Source organism: Stigmatopora argus, chromosome 14, assembly GCF_051989625.1.
Source record: "Stigmatopora argus isolate UIUO_Sarg chromosome 14, RoL_Sarg_1.0, whole genome shotgun sequence".
Classification (NCBI taxonomy): domain Eukaryota; kingdom Metazoa; phylum Chordata; class Actinopteri; order Syngnathiformes; family Syngnathidae; genus Stigmatopora; species Stigmatopora argus.
This window is the reverse complement of record NC_135400.1, coordinates 11,496,702-11,520,812: the sequence shown is the minus strand read 5'-3', so window position 1 is coordinate 11,520,812 and position 24,111 is coordinate 11,496,702. Positions and strand designations below refer to the sequence as shown.

Sequence of the window (24,111 nt, the reverse complement as noted above, 5' to 3'; positions counted from 1 at the left end):
GTTTGAAGTTGTTGTTTTATTTTTTATTCACTTTTTAATTAAAAAAACTAACCACCGAAATACTTGTCAGTTTCAACATGCTTTACACCAACTTCAGAAATATCAAAAAAATATGCTACTTGCCACATCATAGTTTAAATAAATAGTACTTTTGCACGTTATGACCATAAAACTTATTTGCATATTCGTTTTATTTCCATTACTTACCACAATTACATTCAAAGAACATTGTTTTAACTACTGCGGAAAAATACGGAAACTTTAGTCGTTTAAAAAAGTATTAGCACAACGTTTCCACTAGATGGCGACACAAGTGCTTGAAATAGTAACCAAGTTTTCAAGATTTCAGTACATTTTAACAAATGTATTTACAGCATAAGGTGTTTCTGAACATAGTAAGCAGTTTTATCATTAACGCAATGTCTAATAACATCTGTAGTAATTCGTTTGGATATTTTTTAACTTGCTAGAGGCTAACTGGAAGCCAACAGTCTGCCGAGTGCGCATCACAGCGGTGCACGCCCGACGGGAGACACACACAGCCAGCAAAGAGAAGCTGCTGTGTGAGAAAATGGCCGACAGATTTTCTCGGTTCAACGAAGAGCGTGATTTCCAGGTAAATAGCACTCTTACAATGTGTCTCTATTTGCACTGATGTCGCGTAATGTCTCGTAAAAATAAACAACAACGAACTCTGACAGCCGGGGCATTTCTGCATCCGTTTCGCTCATTAGCTTTAGCAGTTAGCATGCTAGCGGCAGTGAACTACGGCTCTTGTGAATTTCACTTCCCATTTCGATGTTTTGCCACTATGTAAATGAGCATTTAACGCCATTTTCTGAGCCTTAACACTCGTTCCCAGCCGCGACAACAACACCGTCGAGTAACCAGCTGGCGTTGCAGTCGCTTCTTGACGGCGAATAGCGCTTTAGTGACCTTGGGAAGACTGGATATTTATCGACATATGCTAACGAGGCATGGCTAGCTTTACGGCCAGCGAGCACGCTGCTAACGACTGCGTTTATTGTGCGTTAGTTTTATTTCCCTATAATGACAGTGACATTTTCGTTTCAGTTTTTTTGAAAACGCATTCCTTTTAGTAGTTAACTTCACCAGCACCTGCTGTTGCTTGCAATTGTCAATTCGCTGAAGGGATGTGAGAAGCGCAAATGTGTCCACATGGTATTCACCTTTTTCGGAGCATAAATACAAAATGAGATAGAGTTAATGTCAACAAAGCGCGTTTGGGGACATGTTGTTTTTTAGTTGTACTGTATAAGTTCATACATTGTGTTGGTGGTATTCATTGCTGTGACAACCTGCATTTGCTGTGCGTCACACCCAAAAATACAAAAACACTAGTAGTGAGCTGTGCTGAATTTTGTGAGTTGACATGGCCCACTGTATAATAATATAAAATCATAGCGTTGTCTGTACAAAAGAAAATTGAAACCCAAGTGCTCTAGGACGAGCGGCTTAAATTGGCGGAAATGGAGGAGCTGTGAGGGATGCCAACTTGACTTGGATGGGCAACCTCGCATGAGAGAGGCCAGAAAAGGCACGGAATTTCAACAAATTGGACATTGTAGGACTGGAATGCAGTCAACCATTACATTGCAACTAAAAAAAACGTTGTCTTTGCAGCCTTTCCTACTAAATGCAAGTGTGCATTTGCTGTTTTTATTACTCTACTTTGTAATTCCTCTTCCTTTTGAAAGGGGAATGAAAGGTCAGGTTCCCCCATTTCCACTTTGTTTTTCATTTCATTCTGTAGCCCTGGAATTCTGTTTGACAGCCATTTGCAAGGCACATGGTGACTAACAACCACGTACACACTCATACCAATGGACAAGTTGGAGTGCCAATGTAATATGTGATGTTATAAAATCTGGAATGACTTCCATTGCACTTATAGTAACAAAGAAACTTAGAAGAGAAATGAGCACCGGTCTGGGAAATGCAACGTTGCCATTGATTAGCGCTTTGCCGCATCACATGAAGTGGTTTGATTGCAAAGTTAAGTTAGCCTAAGGAGAGTGCGAAATACTTTAAGCGTGGGGGAGAAATCAATTAGCTCTTCCACCGCATCGCTCACATACACACACACGCACACACGCAGACTTCAGCTTTGCTAGTGCTGATGCAGGATTCTGTTTTAATCGGAATTAGTGAGCCGCACGGCATCAAATCACCTCATTGTTAGCGCATCGATTGTGCCAACAGAATAACATTTACCAGCGCTGCCGTTAAACTCAGCATTTTCAAAACTGAACTGAAGCATTACAACATTATTTTGATTGACTCTCTTGATTTGAAAACTCATATTGATTCTACACATTGGTTAATGGCATGGATCTTATTTTTTAGCGCAAAATGTCCAAAGAAGGCACAGGTATTTTTGGACTCTGTAAAATTGACGAGACGCAACCTTCACTTAGAAGATAAGAAGCCCTCCCTCTGTCTGTCGTACAAATCTCCCTACTTGGAGTTCACGAGCTCATAAATTCATGCTCTGTGACTCTTCAGTTTTATGGCGCTTCTTCATGCTGGACGAGTAGGCATAGTTTTGCCCTGCCAGTGAATTACAACTGTTTTACTTTAGTGTATAGACAGAAATATATTTTATCTATGCTTGCCTTAAAGAGTTGTGACTTCATTCAATTTCAAGTTTTATTTTTACTATGAAAACAAAGAATTTAAACAATCAAAATGCTTCATTATGAGGGTCCTCCCTGTACAATTAGAATTTCTTACTCTTAATTATGTTGCATTTTGATGATGTGTTTTTGGTTTAAAAAAAAAAAATCACCTCGGATGCAGCTATATGGTAAGAGTTGATCACACAACCTTTTTTAGGGTTTTATCTGTTCTACCAAAACTATGGAGTGTTATTTTAGTTGAAAGTTCTGGTATCGTGACAACGGTAACATTGACAACGAGCCACGTTCAAATTTGCATCCTTCTGCTGTGCCGTGTTTATCACAAGTAGCTGTCCATTCCATTCAAAGTAGGAGGGTTAGTTATTATTGTATTTGAAAGAATGCTTTTAAATGTGTGTCGCTTAGGGTGGGAATCACTTTGACCAGTACGAAGATGGCCAAGTGGAGGTGGAGCAGGCGTCCCTGGACAAGCCCATTGAATCGGTAAGGCCACATCCTGTTGTGCTGCACTATTGGACCAGCTGTGAGAGTGGATGATTGGTCCAGGCAGTCATTTATTATTATTATTATTGTTATTATTATTATTATTTGTTTACGTTAAGCGTTCTCTTGACTTTGTTTAACCGATAGAAACACTCATCTGGTGTCCATTAATACCTCTCAATCCCCTGTCCCCTGTGTCCTCTGCTGTCCATTTCTTGTGTGATATTTAAGTTGATAACATACATGCTAGTTAGAGTTTCTGTTTTAGTTGCAGATATGTCATCTTAGATTTTATTTCCGAGATGAGTAGCAAAAGGATGTCATGGATAAAGCACTGTAATAAGAACATCGCAGAAGGCTTTTTCAAGTAGTTACAGTTGGTGTGAAAATTAGTTTTGCACAAAACAATGTATTTAGCGTTTAATGTCTAAAGTGAGAGTACTTATTTTACAATGGAGTATTAGGGCCAAACAAAGAGGATAAAAATAGGTCTATGACAATAGTCATAATGTTATGATATTAAAGCCGTAATATGCGATTAAAGTTGAAATGTTACGAGATCAAAGTCAATATATTACGTATCTAATGCATTATGGATTTTTGGGTGCAGTACTACTGCTAATTTAGCTAAGTTAGCAGCTTCATTCTTTACGTACCTCTCAACCGCCTCTGTTAAAATGATCAGGTGAATTGCGATCTGCTAGGAAGTATATTAGTATATCCCTATATAGATTTTATTTTGATGTAGATGTAATTAGCCTCACTGTGTCCACGTTAAATGATGTAATATTGACTTTAATCACACTATTGCAGCTTTTCTTTGTAATACTATTATTTGGCCTCATTATTACAAGGTATGACTTGATTCTCGTAATAGTACGATTATTATATTGCGTTCTCGTAGGCCTATTTCTTTTTTGGGTCCTAATACTCTGTCCCGAGCGACCCAGTCGAAATCACTGAGCAGTGCTTTCTCCACTCCTCAAAACAACAAAGCACACATTAGATGACGTGAATGGCTACTTGTGTGCGCGTGCGTGTGTGCGTGCGCGTGCGTGGCTTAGCATTTGTTTGTGTTTGTAGGACAGTTATCTTATTGTACACAACTTGGGGTGTTCGACATTTCTCTCCTGCAGCGAATCGGCCCCCCTATTAGCTAAGCAGCAATGACCCGGTTTGTATTTGCACGCTCTGCTTTCTTACTCCTGTCTCTAGGGTCCTTGTAACGCTTTTCTTGACTGTTTTTTGTCTCTTTCTCGCTCACCACTCTTCCACTCTAAATCTCAATTCTCTCTATTCTCTGCTTTTCTGTCTCGCTCCCTCCCTACTACACAGTGATTCGGTGTACAGTACCCTCTGTCATTCTGTGCTGGCATGGTGCTTGTGCAACTGGGACTGCATAATTATTTATTTAAAAAATATATTCATTTTTTTCTGCTAAAGAGGCACAGGAAGAATAGCGCAGGCGGCTGGCTATTTTTTTTTTTTAACTGTCTTTCGTCCCCTCTCGAAGTGGTCCCTCAAGCCTGGTGTTCAGAAGGCCCGAGCACTCTTTGCTCCAAATATTTTTATGGCTATAATACCTGAAACAGTCGGTTTTGAAATGCACAAAATGTGGTGCGTCATGAATTTCCGTGGACACCTGTTCCCGCACAAAGGGACTCGTTGCTGCCTACAGTACATCGTAGGTGGTGCAGAGGTAGGAAAAATACAAAAGGGTAGAGAGGTGGCCTGCTTTACCTGGCTTGAGTGGCTCTTCTGCTCCTGCGCTATTTTCTACGGATGGAGGGGGGTACACCGAGAGCCGGGCCACGGTGTTCAAAAGTTACCGCAGCGAGAATTGGTCACATTTTCAAATGCGGATTTACGGTGGTACCTTGATTGAGGAGATGGCGCTCCATTTATTGTATCTCAAATTTGCGTTTCCGATAAAAAGGAATTCATCTTTCCGTTTACCAGTAGTCCCTACAGTGCACAAATATATTTCAATGTTGACACTTGTTACCTTAACCCTTGATAGGGCAAGTGACTATTTTCAGGCCATCTAAATAAATAAATGAACAACCAAATAAACAGATGAATACACAATTTTTTTACAATTATTAATCATTATTGTTTTGTGTTTAAATATAAATAAAATCATTCTTATAAAACTAGATTAATTAAATTATGATGAATGAAATCTGAAATACGCAACTTGCGGCCATTTTTTTCCCCCCATACGTAAAGCCATTGACGGAAATATACATCCAATATATTTAAACCGGCAGGACACGCATGTGAGTCAAATTGATGGCACTAGACGTCTGTTCCATTTTGACATGACATTGCAAAATGTCTTTGTATGTTTTGTATTGTATGTGCACTTTATAGTATGGTTAGAAAAAAAACAAAAGAATGTTTCAGCGCGGTTTGTACTCATTTTTTGTGGTGGAATTCAAGCGACGGCTCATAACGCTAATTTCAAGGTACCATCGTAATTTGCATAGCCTGATCACCATCAATATTACGAGCCGGTCCTTTCAGTTTGGCCTCTCGGACGAAGCCCCTTCCCTCGACCTCTTGTTGTATGTCAAATATAGGCAGCTAGAGGTCTGTGGTACTTGAGTCGGATCTTTTAATCTTGTATTTCTCCCTGTCCCTTTTTGATCTTTGCTCCTCTAACATTGGTTTTGCATTGCATGCGTGGTTAGCATTCAGTACGACGGCACCGACGGTCCTCCCTACTCTCCTCTCCTCTCCTCTCCTCTCCAATCATCCACCCCCCCACCCTTGTTTTACCTGACCCCACCTCCCAGACCCTGACGATATGCAGTGGGCACCCTCGGAGCCAAAACTTGTACTACAATCACTTAGGCAGACCCTCTGTCAATGATTGTAGAGGAAACCAGATGAAAGCAAATTCTATTCCCAATAAATCAATCAATCAATCACAATAATAACTGTTGACGACCCTTATTTTAGTCCCTTAAACCCTCCTCTTACTCAGCTACAAACAAACATCAGATTGAAGAATTGGCTCATCAAAATAAAGAGGTAAGTATACTCTCTGTATATGTTGTTAAATGCACACAGTAGAAAATGTAGCAGTAATTAGGGTTCACTGAGTAACAACCCTTCCACAATAGGCATTGAGTGTACGTGATCAAGAAACTAACACTTTTTAACTGCATTTGTCTGAGAACTTTACGAATGCATAATAGCATTTTTTATTTGATTGAGGAGTAGAGAAATATCGTTTTTAGACCTCGTCATAATGAGGAAATGACATTGCTGGCAACAAGTGTTAAAAAGCCTAATGAAATCAGCAAATACAGGGTGGTTCAATGGAAACTAAAGTTCATTGCTACAAATATTTGCGCGAGCTAATAGTATGTTCTAGTGATTCTCCTCAGACAATCCTTTTCCAAATGTAATTTATTGTAGGGCGCTACTCGCCACCTCTTGTTCTACACGTACCCCAAATCCTCATTTGGCTGCATAGTCTCCTGAAGTCTCTAGGTGGGCTCCCCTGCATATCTCCTCCTTCAGTCATATCTTTTCAAGGCACTGTGCCGATAACAGCACAGCGTACAATTTCCAAAGCCCTCCCCCCCAGTTTGTAGAGGTCTTTTTGTTTGGTTAACATTTTCTGCTTTCTTTTCTCCTGTATTAACAATGGGTGATTTTTTTTATTTTTTTTAAATATATTTTTATAATATGCTTACCTTTTCTGTTTGTATACAGTATTGCTAAATAGCAGAAAATCAGTTTTAGATTTTTTTTTTTTAGAGAAGCTAGCAGAATTGCAGTTGAAAGCGTTTGGCTGGTTTCTTACGTTGTGTTACGTGTGACTGTTTTTTTGACAGCCCAGTATTTTAAAGCCAGGTTCGTATGGAAATGCCTTCACTCCACTTGCACTGCTGTTGGACTCGCCGTCTTTGCCTTCATCCGCCCGCCCGTCCTTCTGTCTGTCTGTCTGTCCGTCCATTTTGTTGGCGCATTCATATCTGTCGCTCCGACACGCCGCCGGCACGTCATCTCCACCGGCAGTCACAAATCTTGCCCAAGCCAGCTTTTCCTGTTTTTAAATCTAGATATAAGGACAGAAAGTGGAGCATTATCTTGGCTAAATCAGACCAATCCATTGGGGAGCTTCTTATAAAAAGCCTGTTACGAACCTTAGCGATCGTGTCGGTCCTAAAATCAATAAAGATGCTATTGTATCATAATACTGCAGTGTGGTACCAAGAGATCTATGGTGGGAGGGGTCAAACATTGCCTGCAGCAGAGTCTGCACTGCAGTCCCCCCCAACACATACAATGAAATCAGCAGACCACACGGACAGGGAAGATGCTCCTCTGTACTTGCTGCCTTTCTTTGGATTTGTCAGCCAAATCGTTAGCCACAACAAATACATTACGTGTGTCCCCAAATAAGCCCCTCCGATGCTAAGTTTCTTTTCTAATTCTAACTAACTTCCATTCAGCCCTTTCAGCTTTTCAATGCTTGAAAACTTGAAGTAGTATCTTTATTCAATTTGCTAAATTAGCTACAATGCCTCTATGTATTGCATAAAATATCTAATAGAACGACTTTTAATGTTGTAATAGTACAACTTCATTATTGGAATATGTAAAGTTACATGGTATTACAACTTTGGTAATATTATTTCCTCATACTAAACGTACGACTTTACACTCGTGATCAATTTCATAAAATGATGACTTTGTTAATATTATACTATGGTACTGTTGGAATGATAAATCTTTCCATCTATACTTTGCCATTAGCGCCATGTAATACTACATTGAGCTTTTTAAGTTTTATTGCTATAATTCACAACAGATACACAAAATGAGAAGTAGCCTCAAGAGAATGATCAAGTCCAGGGGTTCCCAACTGTGGTCCTTGAGGGCCCCTATCCAGTCTGTTTTCCATATCTCCCATTTGATTCCGTTGTGTTGGTGGAGGCAGACCTGGAAAACAGACTGGATAGGGGCCCTCGAGGACCGGAGTTGGGCACCCCCGATCAAGTCTAAATTGGTCGGCTTTGTAAAAGCCACCCTGAATCTGGACCGTGGGCTGAGATGCTGTGCCTGCTGTGTGTAACGGCAACTCCTCTTCACATGCGCTAACCTGTCAGTACCAAGTTTACTTTTCACACCCCAAAAGCTCCCCCTGTCATGGCTCAGCCCGTTCTCTAGTGCCACCCATAGAGTACATCTGACCCATACCTGAAGTCATATTTTCAAAGCAAAAACAAACCCCAAAACAAACCCCATAGTATTACAAAAAGGACCCTGTTGAGCCATCCCCACCTTTTATATCTCCGCCTGATCCGCCTGACACTAACTCATATGGTGTTTTGTTAATCCTCTCCCTTCCACTCCCGCCTTCTCGGTTGTATGTGCACCTTTGGTAGTGTGCTACTAATACACCATGCTTTTTGTTGAAGCCATTTTAACAAAAAGCCGCATGCAGTTTTTTCTGTTGTTCCAACCAACCCCCTTCGCCATCCGTTTTCGTGAACGTTGATACCAATCTCTTTGTGATTATAAATATCCTTCGTGTTTGGTTTGTATGTTTTGCTCTTCTTCTTTTTTTTGGTAGAATGCAGCACTCTGGCATACTGGTGAATGTTAGACCAGCCTGGAATAGTTATAATCACAATAGAAAAAACACGACTGATTCAGAAAATCTCATTGTCATGTTTATTTGTGCTTGAGGTTGTAATGTAGTGTGTAGTGTTGGGTCAGTCTTGCATTTCACTTAATGTTTTCCGTTTTTTTTTCCTCTTTTAATTTTTCTTGCTGACCCTTACTAGTGACATAACAGTCTCGGGAGACTTGAACATATTGCCCCAGAGTGTTGAAGGAATTCCTGTTATGCATGTTCTTGAGTCATCGTCATTGGGAGGATTTTGCCAATTACAGCAAGTACTTCAGTGCCACTGAGGATATCTTCATGTGGCTTTTAAAAATGGAATACAGGAGTTTATCGCTGGTAGAAATGCAAGAGGGCTACCACTGATAAATACATGTTCCCAGTTCAAATGGAATAGTCTATTAGTGATAGTCATTAAAATAATTGTAGTTGTTAAGAGTCACAGGGCGATTTGTCTATCACTGCTCTGAAAGAGTCGGTTCAAAAATAGCATTCAATTTTGGGTGTTTAATTTGGACGTCAGGCTCTTTAACAAAACAAATGGCTGAGTGTTAAGACCTACCGTATGCATGTATGTACATCTATGTGTATGTATGTATATATGTGCTTATATATGTGTGTACATGTGTATGTACACGTGTGTATATGTATATATGTATGTGTATATATAGATATGTATGTATATATATATATATATATATATATATACATGTGTATATATATGTATGTATTTCAGCAACACATTTATTTATATATTTATTAACTTGCTTATTACCTACCTATTTATGTCTTAAATGGCTTTCTATTTCTGCATCCTCACCCTCTTGCTACTGTGACAACGAAATTTCCCGAATACGGGATGACTAAAGTTATCCAATCCAATTATTTAGATGAAAATTCTAGTATGGTGACAACAGTATGGAGAACATGCACAGTGGGAATTTCCTTTATTTTTTTTATGAGTGGGGCTACATGCATACAATGTCTCCTCACTTTTTTGGCCTGCACATTTTCCCCTTCACGTGTGCACATTATGTCCACCCCACCCGGGCCTTGTAATGGTAATCCAAGGCCCCGCTAGCACCACTCCTCTCTTCCTCTGGCTTTTTTTGTGACAGCTACCGTCCGTCCGTATGTGTTTCATGGTGCTCCCCCTTCGCCACCGCCTCCTGTCATTGTTACAGAATCACAGCAAGCTTGGAGTTTCTGGTCGTCATTTTGTTAATGCAAGATTTCCATACTCGTTCTGTGTCACTTCTCTTTGTTACTAAGATCTTGCTCTGTAGTGGTTCACATATATCTGTGTGCGTGTGCCTGTGTTTGTGTGCGCGATGCTTATAATTTCCTCCTCCCCTCTTTCAACTTTTCCTGATCATTGCCTCGAAATAGCCGTTCACACACTCCCTTGTTGGGATTTATTGTAGCGTGCAGACTACACATAGCCATATTTATGAATAAAAAGCAGCGACCCCTCAGTTTCCCCACACGTCTATGTTCCCCTAGCCCCCCACACTCGTGCCGGAAGAGCCACTTTACGTTGACGTGGATTAACGTTAATGATGACGGTGGTGGTGGTGGCTGTGCTGATGATGGTGTGAGCTGAGTGCTTTGTTTTGTCCTCGTGTGAAGCGCGACTCCACCGGGGGAAAAGCTCCTCTTATTATTGGAATATTTCTGGTTTCTCTCCTCTCTCCCGTCTGCTAGGACAACATCGGGCATCGGCTGCTTCAGAAACATGGCTGGAAGTTGGGCCAGGGCCTTGGCAAATCCATGCAGGGTAAGCGCTCGCTCATCCACGCACACCCTTACTGCTCTTGTACACTGGCCATTTGCCAATGTCCTTATTTGTACCACTGACATTATTTCACCTTCTCACATCCATCTTGGTCCTACTGGCCCTACTTTTGGCGCTCTACTGCTGTTTCCTCTCAAAACTGAAATGAAGAGGAAAAAAACTGAGGGTTTATGAAGACGGATGGGGTGGAGGGCTTTTGCCGTTTGGGAAATTTTGCATTTAATTCGCAGAAGTTCTGATTGACACATTGAAATGATTTTTTTTGTTCCTCTGCACATTGTATTGGCCCGTGCGTAGCCGATGATTACCCCTGGAAATGTTCATTTCTGGTTAAACTGCTGTTTGTCAGTTTCTTGTCGGGCCATGTTTAGTACATATTAGCACATATTTCAGAGAAAGAAAGAAAAAAGTGCTCTCAAGCTATCTTATCTGGAACTAGAGTAGGCCAGATTGTCCCAACATTAGCACCTTGATGCTCTGCTCTCTTGGTTTTTTATTTTGTTTTGGTCCTAGCATGTTTCTTTATAGCCTTGCCTCTTAAAAATCTAACTACTTTGCCCCATGCGCTCTTGTGCTCTAAATTCTGACTTCATTGCATGCCATATACACATAGTCATTGGAGTTTCTATGAATGGAATTAGATTTTCCATTGCAGGGTTTCCCCCAGAAAACTGGCAAAGCCTATTTATTGGTAGAGAAAAGAAATGCTAAATTGATGGGAATGTTGAAATGATGACTGTAGTAATATACAAACAGGCTGAAATACAGTTTTAACAAACTAACAGTTTCAACAAACTAACAACTAACAAAGTTTCAGTGACGATAAGACCTCTCTTTCAAACCCATAACCAGATCTGGTTTATATATCTATACTTTTTATACTTTCTCTTATTGCACTGTTTTAGCTGGCTGGGGGCAATAAAAAAAATAAGCATTTGCTTGGTTAGGCCATCTCGGGGAACCCTGCGTTAAATATCTGGCGTTCAATGCCATCTATGGAATTATTTTAAGCTTTCTCACCTTGACTGCTCAAGCGTGCTAAGCCGTAACATATTTATTCCTAACCAAATATTCACCTTTCATGCAGAAGGATCAGTTATGTGTACATACAGTACTCAGGTCGTGACACTTCCTAATACTTCTGAGATGTTGCTAACAGATTTTTACATTCATCATGTGGAGGAGACGAAGAATGTTGTCAGCGGTATTTTGTGTCGCTTTGGTACCAGAATTAGAAAGTTAATATACGGTTGCCACAGGAGCTGAGGCATAATGAGGTCATTCGGCTTAGTTGGGAACAAGATTGAACCCCTTCTGCAATGTTTGTGCCAGTAGTGTAAATATGAATTATATTTTTGCAATATCCTTATACGACTTTACCCAATGCGTCAGTTTTTTTTCGCCCAGGTGGCCATCGCATCCTTTCGTAGAAAGAAAAGTTTGCACACCCCTGCGTTATTGCATCAAGTTAGCTGTTCCAGTCGTGTTGGCTAAAGACCCGTGGTTCTCTTTCATGCAATATTTCAACAGGAATGCATTCTGTTCACTCCAACAAGTGTGCCTAAAGGCTGACAATAACTCAACTAGTCATATTTTCATTTTCTGCGCCATCCCCCTGCGGGCTCAAATGGCGGCGTGGCAATCTATTCAATGCGCTAGTGATGTTTGCTTTGCGCAGAGGCGAGCGTATTAGTTGCCTAGCTGCTAATGTAAGCGCCAAATGCCGTTCAGTCGGTCAAACAAGGGCGCGCGTCATCCCGTCAGATGCGTTGTCTTGTTTGCTGATGTACAATCAGTTTAATGCAGCTCTTTTTTTAAAGGCGATTGAATTTTCAAGTGGAAAACATTGTCCCCTTTTTAAGTTTTCCACTTTATTGACTGTGTTCTTATTCTTCTTTTGTCCCTTTTTTGCCCCTTTTTAGGTAAGGTTTGTTGGATCCCCTCTGTTTATCTGTATGCGTGGGTGTGCGCGCCTGTGCGTGGGTGTGTTTTCTTTCTCCTACTCGGCAGTTCACCTCAATGTAACCCCGCCCTTATCTTTAGTTTTTTCTTCTCCAATATACTGTAGGCTAACGTCCTCTCTCAGCTTCCTTCACCCTGCTTCATAATCACTAAACCTTGATCTCAATCCACTCCCAATGTAAAGTCCTTCAATTTCAACCAAAAGAAGAATTCATTTCAATCAACGTAGATTTAAAAAAATCTGTGATTTGATCGCACCCTCTAGGATCTTTTAGCTCAATCTCCCCCTCCCCTTTTAAATTTTCTGCGGCTGCTGACGGGTATCTGATTGGCTGCGGCCGCCGCTCGGACTCTGAATGGCTTGCAGAGTAGACCGAACTTCCTCCCTGTCTGCTTGTTTGCCTGTTTAAAACAACCTGTTTCACTTGGATGTGTGCGCTTATTACACGTGGGACTCATGAGCCGTGTTTGCACAAGTGAAAATGTAACCATAACTGACCGGGCGGGCCATAGTGTCAACTTACAGGGAAAACCTCACCACCCTCATCCTTGATATTTCTCTTGTCTTGGTTACACCCATCTACCCATGCCTATTTTCTTGGCCCCGCAAGGTATGTTTGTCCTTAGAGGTAAACCGTTGCCTGGCTTAGACTGTCACAATCCCTCTGGGCTTTAAGCAGTGTTGCCCTCCCCGCATTGGCCAGCTTTGCGCACAATGGCCGATTAAAAAGTAGCACAGCAGCACCATGCGACTTTTGGTCAGTCATGCACGAACTCAAGGCATCAAGCACTGCTGAAAGTCTGCTCGCTAAAAGTTTGTTTGTCACGTCTTTAGTGTTTTGGGGTGAGGACTTTAAATACACCCTAGAACTGGACTAACTGGACTGTGACCTGCGCTTAGAATGTGTTTGCCACTTCTGCTTTATGGGAATATTGCTGCTCAGTTGTAAGAAAAGGGCCTCAGGGTCTAGCCAAGATGATTTAATAATATTAACCGAGTCACTAGCATTGACAGCGATGCAAGTGACCGCAATTTCCGTATAATAAGCCGCTATTTCTTTTCTCCTACTTTGAAACGTGTGGCTTATATAGAAAATATCAATATACCGTAATGCTACGTGGGCACCTTTTTTAGTTCCCGGCAGCTTACATTTAAAAACATTTTCATGCAACAAAATGATGGGTGCGGCTTATCGTCCGAAAATTGTCATACATCCATTTGAACGCACCTTTTCCCACGGATGACGCTAAATGTCCATTTGGATATCTTGACCCAAGTTATAATGTAGCCACATCGACAATTGGCAATGTAGCGTTGGCTGCATTTTTCTTCGAGCCTAGCGCGATAAGATCGCAAAGAGCCAGGGCACTGGGACCTGTGGTTTGGAAGTGGTGATGGTGATGGTGGTGGTGGTGGTGGTAGTGGTGGTGGTGAGAGTCAACCTGTAAGCTGCGTGTAAAATGATGTGGGCGGGTACGGGGGTGTTGACATACTAAGCCCCTCCCTCAGGTAATACCCACTTCCTCCCCACAACCAAGCTCCACACACATACCCACCCACCCACACACACATACATACATACATACATACATACATAAAAACATAGACACACACCCAACCCTGTCCTCCCTTCTCTATGTGTCTCAATCTTCCTGCTTAACCAATTGGTGTTTCTTTTTTACAGCGATTTGATCCTGCCCATGTTGTGCTGATGGTAAACTTAGTGGTAAATGTTATTTTATCCCCCGATTGAATTGTTTATTTTTTGTTTTGTTTTCTCCCTTTTTTTGTTCCTCCTGTCATCACAGCACCAATGCAACTACATAGGCTTTCAATTCTCTCCGTATTAGTCTTCATTCTGCTGCTTGTATATATTATCATGCATTATGTATTACTCTTAGAACATTGTCATTTTGTTTTTAGTTTATTTCTCTCTCTTTTTTTTGTTAAACCTTGTGATTCACACCTTGTGATTTAGATGCACATTGTTGTCGTCTGGTCCCTTTCTTTTTCCACTGGGATGGGCAATGTCTTGTCACTGTGTTTGACGATTGGTGATAAGGTTTGGGATGCAATCGTTCATGAATCTTTTAATTCTGGGCCGGGCTTGTGACTCTATTCAGACGAACCACTGCAGTGGACTGACGTGCACGCCAACTTGTGACCACCACGTTTTAATTCTTGAGCAATGTACAGAACTGTCTTTATTCCTACTGAATTAAGACATCATTCGTTGAGGCGGTCAGCTTGAACGCACCTTTTCCACCGCACGTTACCCACTCGGTTCTTTGACACGAGCGTGTATGACTCTAACAGAAAATCTGTTTCATTTAACATTGCCTTTTGAAACTAACTCTATGTCATTGACATGACAATTATATGGCACTATTCATCCTTCTGCTGTTTTTAGAAATAACTTTGTTGCTAGTAGACGTCCTATCCTTTTAAAGTGGGAAGATTGGCAGCGAATTAGCAAACGTCTAGTGAACCACTGAGTGAATAGCAAATGTTTTGATAAATCCGTTGAGAAATTAATTTGAACTCATTTTAGTGTCAATGCTTTGACTTTGTTGAAGCCGTTTTGGCCGTCGCTTCATGTTTCTGCCATCAATTTCACATGGTTCATTGGATGTCTACGAGTTATGACTTCACAAGTAGATGTCCAATCAACTTGAAGTTTCCTACCGTCATGTCTTTCCACTTCTACTGCAGTGGTGGGTTTTCCTGCATGCCTTTAGTCTCCTCTATCTCTTTCCCAACTGTGGTTCTCCTCCATCGATGAGTCCAAAGCGACGTGGATTTTGCTCCAAACACAAGCTAATCGAGCGGAGTTGGTATTGTGTGGTGGAAAAGTTTCAGTCACTGCAGTGGGACTGAGAGTCCAGGCAGGCCATCGTGTTACAATGCCCATGCATTTGTGATTTCAGAATTTCATGTCATTGGGCTGTGATGACTCAATTGCTAAAACGTAGAAACAATTCCTCCGTTCTTAGCCTCCCACGGGAAGATAAGAACGCACTGTAGCCATGATTGCAATTATTTTTGAGGAGAAATGTTCAAGAAAAGCCTTCTAAAAGCATTCTTTGTTAAATAGTTTTTACACGCCCAATGGTATACATGTAGACGTGATGCACTGAAACCAAAACTATGTGGGGTGGAGATAAATACGAAACCAAACTGAAATGATAGTAAGATTGTTGTTGTTTTTTTTTTTTTTAAATCGGGGTGGTAAGAGCAATACGCATTGGGTGGTAAGAGCAATACGCATTGGGTGGTAAGTGTAATACGCATTATATTGTAAAATAATGTTATTGAAAGAAAAAAAATTGGGGGGTCCGACATTAACTCATTGGCTGCCACTGACGGCGCTAATTGTCCAATCCATTTTCATTGGGAGTGAACAAACTTTCTTTTGGCCCTCCCAGACCAAATGGATCGGATGTCTAGTGCTGCCAATGGCGCTGAAACATTAGCACCAACAGCCAGTCCTCCCAGTTTAACTGAATTGGAATTGTCAATGGCGAGCAGTAAGTTATAAATTGTTAAAATGACATCACAGCAAATAGTTAGTTTCAACACAAAATGTGTTGATATTAAGCAGACAAACAAAAACATTTTTTTTTAATGTCGTCTCCAAAATAATGATGAGAATTTTCGGGGGTGGCAATAGCGAGTTGGAAATTTTAGACAACAGTATTAGGGACCCAAGATTTGCTAATTCAATGGCTAGTGATCTATTTAAAAAATAGTTCATGGGGGAAATGGCCTAAAATTCTATCACAAATACGCGAGATCTGTCAACAAGGCTTAATGTCGGACCCTAATCCCTGTCCATCTCTGTCTATACCCCAATATTACCCCTCCCCATTTCCATATATTTAGCAGGGTAAGTATTCCCAATTTCCCCATCCCTTGCACTGTCACCATGGCGATATCTTGGCCTGTGACATCACTACTGCTGTAGTCCATTGCTTGTGTCATGTTCTGTTTTTTAATTTGACTGCAGTATTCTTTATCTTTCTCTGCTTTGTTTGGCTGATTATGAGTGGATTAAGCCGTTTACGTTTCAATCTTCCAAGTAGTTATGATTTCTTTCTTTTTATTTTTTTTATATAAATTTACTTTTTGGTTGTCTTTATTTCTCTCTACTGTTACTTTCCTTCTGAACCAGCTCTTTTCACAGCTTGCAGAGAAACCTTTCAACTATTGATGTAGATGTAGGCTCATCCATTTTGACATGATGGATGTCGCCGTGGATTGAAATGAGTTTGTCACTGGGAGATGTCCAGTCAACTTATCACTTTTCTTAAGTTATTATTAGTTGAAACCTAAAAAAAAAATTAAAGCGGCCGTCAATAACAACCAAAGATTTATCAATGTTTAAAAAATGCCAGAGCAAAATATAGACAGGACACACTTCAAAATGTATTTCTTTATTTTTAAATTCATTTTACAATTTGATTAAATGTATTTTATTTTGTTCAGAAATATTTGCATTTTTTTAATTAACCTTATCTGCAGTTGTTTTCCATTCTATTTTATGTTACTTTTTTCCACCTAAAATCGATCCTTCCATTCATTTGTTGATTTTATTCAAAAATACTGATACTTTTCTTAATTGCCCATTGCAAAAACACATACATTAAACACTAATACTGCACTTGGGTGTGAAATAAGGGCTGCAAAATGTCCCTTTGGGCCACAATTGGCCCCTGGACTGCAAGTTTCAGACCCCTATCCTATATAATAATGTATAATATATAATATAAACTGATGCAACATTAATTAGTAACACGAATAGGAAATTGGCCAAAGTAAGCCCAGAAATCAAAGCTGTAAATTTTTCAGTGAGCTGTGAGAATGGCTGGTGTTTGGTTCACTATAGCGTTCTGGTCTCTTTGCACTTATTTAAAAGGCAAATTTCTCTAACCCAGCACCCTATGCTCTTAAAAGCAGGCTGTCTCCGAGCTGGCCTTCCACGCAACGACTTCCAGAAAGCGCTCACCGTCTCGTCTTTCTGTCTCTTGTTCCCTCAGGACGCACGGACCCCGTGCCCATTATACTTAAATATGATGTCATGGGGATGGGACGGATGGAGATGGAGGTAAAAAAAAACAACAACACGTTTTTAGCCTGTTTTTTTTGTTTTGGATGCTAAAAGTTGTTCTTTCTTTAGATGGATTATGCAGAGGATGCAACTGAGAAAAGAAGAGTGCTTGAAGTGGAAAAAGAGGAGACGGACGAACTGCGGCAGAAATACAAGGTGAGGCTGCTAGCTGCTCCTAGCTAGCCATTATTTTTTGGCTGTGTGCTATTCCCTGAACATAACCACTTCAACTTTTTGAACTTTTTCCCCTTCCTACTTCCCATGGTCAACAGGATCAGATCGAAAAGGAAAAAGCAATCGCCAAAGCCCTGGAAGACCTGAGGGCCAATTTTTACTGTGAGCTCTGCGACAAGCAGTACACCAAACACCAGGAATTTGACAACCACATCAACTCCTACGACCACGCTCACAAGCAGGTAGGTACCACGTCAGCGTCGACTCGAATGGAGAAAAAAAAAGTGACTTTGATGGCGGCATGTCTCGCAGAGGCTGAAGGACCTCAAGCAGCGGGAGTTTGCTCGGAATGTGTCGTCACGTTCCCGCAAAGGTGGGAAGAAGCATGAGAAAATGCTGCGGCGTCTGCATGAACTAGCTGAGCAGAGGAAACAGCAGGACAGGTAGGCATTGCTTTATTTCATAACCGGTCCTGTTCAGATGTTTAGACCAAGGCCGTCAAACTCGGGTTGGTTTCGGCTTCTACTTGATTTCATGTGGGCCGGACCATTTTAGATATTTTTTAAAAATTGAATGAAAAGAACTGGATCAAAAGCCCTAAATATTCAGTTTTTCATAGAACTAAAACAATGTGTATTTGAGTTTTTTTTCTTAGTAAGGAAAATGTCCTTTTGATCATCAGTTTTTCATTTCAAAAGGAAACAAAATATATTTTTAATTATGTTCAATAATAAAGTGGAAAACTGCAAATATTTATATATATTTATTTTTCGATTTTACAAAAATGCTTTTTGAACAAAAAACAAAAGGAAAAAAAAATGCAATTATTGATTTAAAATGGGCAAAAATCAGGAAATATACATCTTTTATACACACTTCTACCAGCGATAAAATACATCTATAATCTCCATTTGAATTTGATCCTAAATCAGAAAGTCGGCACTCATGGTTTACTTTCTCGGGTCGCACAAAATGATGCGGTGGGCTAGATTTGGCCCCAGGGCCGCAACTTGGACACCATGGTTTAGATGCTGACTCGTAGGCTTTAAAAAACAACTTTATTCCAGCACTCTGGGTGATGATGGTAAAAACAATAGTTGTAAAGTTGTTGATTAAAAACCCTGTCACTCTTACGTTTCAGCACGCCGGGAAGCGGGCCCATGTTCAAAACCACCACCGTGGTCGTAGCTGGCGAGAAGGCGGAAGACGGAGACATTTTTGCCCACAAAAGCCCACCTGTGCCAGAGAAACCCTTGGAGGTCTGCGTTGTTAAAAAAACGGAAAAACCAGCTCCCAAGCCCACCCCGTCGTTTAAATTCTCCCTGGGCAAGAAGAAGAACTCCTCCTCGCCCACCGCCAGCGCGTCCTCCAAAGTCAGCGTCTCCTTCTCCTTCGCCAAGAAGACGCCGGTCAAGCTGGAGACAGCGGCGGCGCTGTTCACCGATCCCGGCGAGGACGCGACGGAAGAAGAGAACGGCGAGGAGGTCGAAAAGACGGTGGAGCAGGACGAGGTGTCCGCCGGCGACGCCGACAGTCCTAAAGGAGGCGTGCGAGTAAGCGACGGAGGAGAGTCCAGCGGCGGGGGCGGGACCGGGACCGAAGAGGCTCCGCCGGCCAATGACGGAAGCTCGCTGGCTTCCACCCTCAACAAATTGAAAATGATGATGACGACGAAGAAGGAGGAGGGCAATTCGGGACAGGAGCCTCAGTACTACCACTACATGCCCCCCGCGCACTGTCGGGTAAAGCCCCACTTCCAGTTTCTGCTCTTCATGAAGGCATCGGAACACGATGACAGCAAAGACGAGGAAGACGAAGACGAGGGGCAGGAGGAGGAGAAGCTGGAGGACGCTTCTCCGGAGACAAAGTCCACCGTTGCCGAGTGCGACAACGAAGAAGACGATACTGGCGCCGACACCACGCCCGAAGCTCCAAAGACCCCTCCGGCCTCCAAAGTGCAGGAAGAGGACAACGTTGCACGGGCGGGGAAGACGACTCCCGATCTTCCCGTGAAGCCCGCGCCCAAAGAAGAAGGCTCGCCTCCGCCGCCGGCGGAGACGTTGGCGCCCGACTCGGGTCCCAAGATCCCCGTGGGTCCGTTCTTCCCCGTGCTGAGTAAAGATGACAGCACCTCCCTGCAGTGGCCCTCGGAGCTCCTGGAGTTCACCAAAGCGCAACCCTCCTTGTCTTACAGCTGCAATCCTCTATACTTTGACTTCAAGCTGTCTCGCAACAAAGGCCCGCGCGCCGCAAAGGCCGCCAAGCCCCCCAAGCCGAGCGAGCGGCCCGACAAAGAAAAGCAGAAAGAGCCCACGCCTACCAAATTGGAACCGCTCCCTAAAACGCAGATGGACGGCGACCGGCCCGCCGCAAAGGCCCAACGTGCCCGGTCGGAAGCAGACGATCGAGAGGCGGTGGCGACGGATGCGGCGGTGGCAACGGGGACGACGGTGGCGACGACGGGTGCCGGCTCCAAGAAGAAGAAGAAAAAGAAGAAGCACAAGAAGTCAGCAAAGCATTCCAAGCGCAAGGCCAAAGATGAGGACGCGGCGGCGACGGAAGCCGGCGGGGGTGAGACGGAGCCCTCTCAAGAGACACCCAAGAAGAAGAAGAAGCACAAAAAAAAGAAGAGCAAAAACAAAGAGGCGGTGGCGGCCGAGGAGAAGGAGAAGGAGAACCAGAAGGAGAAGGAGAAGGAGAAAGTCAAAGTCAAATGTGGTGATAAGCTGCCAGATCCTTCCTCAGAGCAGGCTCAAGCGGAAGGAGTTCCACAAAGCGGCAAGAGGAAGCGCCTTCCCAAGGATCCTCCCAGCAAGGAGGAAGGCGGCGCGGGAAAGAGCTCCGACAAAGCCCTTTCCTCCGAAGAGCACGGCAACAACAAGCGGCTGAAGACGGACCCCGGTCTCGCCCAGAGCGCCTCTTGTTCCACCTGGGCCCAGAAGAGCCCCGGCCCGGGAAGACCCCCCAGCAGCGAGAGCGAAGAGGAAGGCGCTTCCGCCTCTCAGCGTTCGCGCCGCCGCAAGTCCAGTCCTCGGGAAGAGAGGCGCCGCCGCAGCGAGGAGTCCGCGCGCTCCCGCAGCCGCTCGTCCAGGCGTGGCGGCGGCGGTGGCGGCGGCGGTGGCGGCCGGCGCCGGAACCGGCGCGGCAAGACCTCCCAGAGTCGCTCGTACTCCAGCAGCTCGGAGCGCTCCACGGAGGGCAGCAGCGCCTACAGTCGGCGCAGCCGCAGCTACTCGGACAGCTACAGCGACTACAGCACGGGGGGGCGCCGGCGAGGGCGCTCCAAACGCTCCTCGGACTCGGACTACGAGAGGCGGGGCGGCCGAGGGCGTCGGCGATCCGGGCGACGCCGGTACTCCTCGTCCTCCTCCGACGATTCGCGCTCCCGCTCTCGGAGCTACGGGCGGCGGAAACGACACCGGCGGCGGCGCAGCTCTTCCGGGAGCTCCAGCGACTGGAGCCGCAGCACCAGCGCCAGGAGCGGCAGATCGTGGAGGCGCAGTTACAGCCGGAGCCGCAGCTCGGCCAGCCGCTCGTCCAGCTCCGCCCCCGTCGGCTCGCCGCGTCGCCGGAACGCCCGCGGCGGCAATGGCGGGGACGCGCTCCGCGGGGTCTATCGCTCCCAGTCTCCGCGAGTGGCTCCGCGCCCGCTCAACCGCGCCGCCGCCGGCTCGCAGACGCCGCGGGTAGGCGGCACCCGCGACGCCGGCGAGTACAAAAACTCCCTGACGGCACGCCAGCTCCTGGAGAAGATTCAGTCCAAGAAGAACTCGGACGACCTCGTCGCGGGAACCAAATCCGGTTTGAAGATCAAAGATCCGCCGCAGGGATACTTTGGCCCCAAACTCCCACCTTCCGGCAAAAGCATGCTGCCCCTCTTCGGGAAACTCCAAACCGGAAAGAAAGCGCCCGCGCTACCCCTGAGCCGAACGGACGACGGCGAGAAATCCGGAGCGGGAAAGAGCGCCGAGGCCGACGGGGAGGTTATCCTGGTGGAGCCCATCAGGGAGTTTCCTCCTCCCCCGCCGCCGCCACCGCCGCCTCTTCCGCCGGTGCAGAAAGTCGAAGCGAGCGAGACGGCGCAGGAAGAGACGAGCGCCGAGGCGCAGGTACTGCAAGAAGCCCACCCGCTGTACGAGCAGGACCCCTCGGTGTTAATAGCTCAGTACCAAGGGGAACAGGAGCCCGCGATGGAGATCCTGGTTCCCGACATGCAGCAGCAGCAGCCCCCGATGCACGGCTATCCCGCGTACGGCCCGGGCGGCCTGGAGGAGGACATCCTGGAGGCGGAGGATGACGGCCTGGCCCCGTTGGAGAGTCAGCCCATCACGTTCACGCCCGAGGAGATGGAGAAGTACAGCAAGCTGCAGCAGGCGGCGCAGCAGCACATCCAGCAGCAGCTGCTGGCCAAGCAGGTCAAGAGCTTCCCCTCGGCGGCCGCGGCGGCGGTGGCGGCGGCGGCGGCCGCCGCCAATATGGCACCGGCCCCGCCCCCGCCCACCCTGCAGCAGATCCACATCCAGCAGCCGGCGACCTCGGCGTCGGGTACGTCCATCGCCACCGTGCAGCACGCCATCCTGCAGCACCACGCCGCCGCCGCCATGGGCATCCACCCGGGGCACCCGGCCCACGCCCAGCTTGCCCAGGTGCACCACATCCCGCAGCACCACCTGACCCCCATTTCCTTATCTCCGCTGGGTCACGCCCTGGGACACTCGCTGGGGCACTCGCTAGGGCACTCGCTGGGGCACTCGCTGGGCCACGCCGGGTTGATTCCCACCCACCACACGGCCTTCCTCTCCGGGCAGCCCATCCACATTATCCCGGCCTCGGCGCTCCACCACACGCCGCTGGCGCTCCACCACATGCCCCACGCCGCCCTCTACCCCACGCTCTTTGCGCCCAGACCCTCGCAGGCGGCGGCGGCCGCCGCGGCCCTCCAACTCCACCCGCTCCTCCACCCTATCTTCTCAGGGCAGGACCTCCAACACCACCCCCCTAACCACGGTTCCTAAGCAGGCGAGAAGTCCTATCGGACACTTGTTCCTTCCTCCCTTTTTGGAGGATTTTTCTGATATGTTTTTAAAGACTTTATCCAGACACTGGTTAGATTATTATTATTTTTTTTTCCCCCACGGGGTACGTTAACAAGATCCAGTTCTCTTGTTTTGTTGTTTGTTTTTTACGACTGGACTTTTGGGGAGGTCTTTTTCTTCACGTTCTACAACCAGTGACAAACAAAATATCCAAATTCACAGGGGAAAAAAATAAAAAAGGATGACGATGATAACGGGGGTGAGGGACCATACACAAGTTTACATATACAATATAAAGGCAAAGCTTTTTTCCCCTTCCATTTGGTTGAATGATTTCTATTTCCCAGAATCTAAAGTCTTTGAAGATAATTATTCATAACTTTTTTCCCAAAGTTCAAATCTGTCATTCATATTTCCGTCATATTTAGTCCCATTACGTAATTGGTGGATACCCTACCACAAAGAAAGACATTCTTTCTGATAAAATTTGGTGTTTGTAGATGCCTCAATTTATAGATTTGTTGTATTTATCACCAGTGATACTGGTGAACCATACCAACAAAGATGTTTTAAAGCATTTTTTGTCAAGCTATACGCTGGTTCCAGCTGGCAAGAAATTCAATATAAAAAAACATCAATAATCTGGCCCCACTTAAATTGAGAATAGTTTTTATAGACATTACTTTATTAGAATGGAAATACTTTACACTAACTGGGAAATGCTACAACTAAGGAACAGGGATGCCGCAAATATTAATAGAAATTTGATCAAATCTTTCCCTCAATGGCAGCCCTGCGCGAATATTAGTACTTTGACTTTTTTGTTGTTATTGTTGCAGTAACGTGTACATACATCAGTGTGCAATGTGAAGAATACCACCAAAAGTTGGTGGCCCCTCACAGATTTTATTTGCGAAATGTCCCCTAAACCCCCCGACCCCCATTTTCTTTGACTTTGCGACTTCTTGCACTGAAATCTTGGACAAAGATTGTAGGATACTGCAATAATTTTTTTTTTTTTTGGTTTGTTTCTAAATTATTTTCCAAAAAGGAAGTGGTTTTTGTTGTTGCTTTTTGTGCATTTGTTTGTAAATAAAGATGCTGTAGATTATCCTTAAACATTCTAACGGTTGTTATTGATCAAGGGAGTTGCTCACTTTGGAGTTACATTGTATTTATTTTATTTTTTTTCAGCCAATAAACTTTTGCGTTCATATGAGGCTGACCGATGTCATTTTCAAAGCCT

The 24,111-nt window shown here is 44.3% G+C and overlaps 1 protein-coding gene across 11 annotated transcripts; it reads left to right on the top strand.

Moving 5' to 3' along the window:
• The first annotated feature begins 470 nt into the window (after positions 1-470).
• gpatch8 (G patch domain containing 8) lies at positions 471-24,079 on the top strand. 11 transcript variants are annotated; one of them, XM_077618394.1, is made up of 11 exons: positions 531-616; positions 3,066-3,143; positions 4,280-6,179; positions 6,992-7,010; positions 10,495-10,567; positions 14,233-14,274; positions 17,585-17,652; positions 17,725-17,811; positions 17,928-18,071; positions 18,142-18,272; positions 18,971-24,079. In XM_077618394.1, the coding sequence occupies exons 7-11, from the start codon at positions 17,626-17,628 to the stop codon at positions 22,842-22,844; spliced, it is 4,263 nt and encodes a 1,420-aa protein (XP_077474520.1). In that variant the 5' UTR covers positions 531-616; positions 3,066-3,143; positions 4,280-6,179; positions 6,992-7,010; positions 10,495-10,567; positions 14,233-14,274; positions 17,585-17,625; the 3' UTR covers positions 22,845-24,079. The 11 variants fall into 11 exon arrangements, with proteins under 11 accessions (XP_077474511.1, XP_077474520.1, XP_077474515.1 ...); XM_077618389.1 differs by lacking the exon at positions 14,233-14,274 and having other exon boundaries at positions 4,280-4,317; XM_077618387.1 differs by lacking the exon at positions 14,233-14,274 and having other exon boundaries at positions 4,280-4,317; positions 4,479-7,010.
• The last annotated feature ends 32 nt before the right edge of the window (positions 24,080-24,111 follow it).

Bases quoted from the DNA above. Each gene is read 5' to 3' on its own strand.
- gpatch8 (XM_077618385.1), top strand. From the start codon at position 572: ATGGCCGACAGATTTTCTCGGTTCAACGAAGAGCGTGATTTCCAG. The intron at 17,653-17,724 runs GTAAAAAAAAAC...TTCTTTCTTTAG, and splicing joins TGGGACGGATGGAGATGGAG to ATGGATTATGCAGAGGATGC. The intron at 18,273-18,970 runs GTAGGCATTGCT...CTTACGTTTCAG, and splicing joins CAGAGGAAACAGCAGGACAG to CACGCCGGGAAGCGGGCCCA.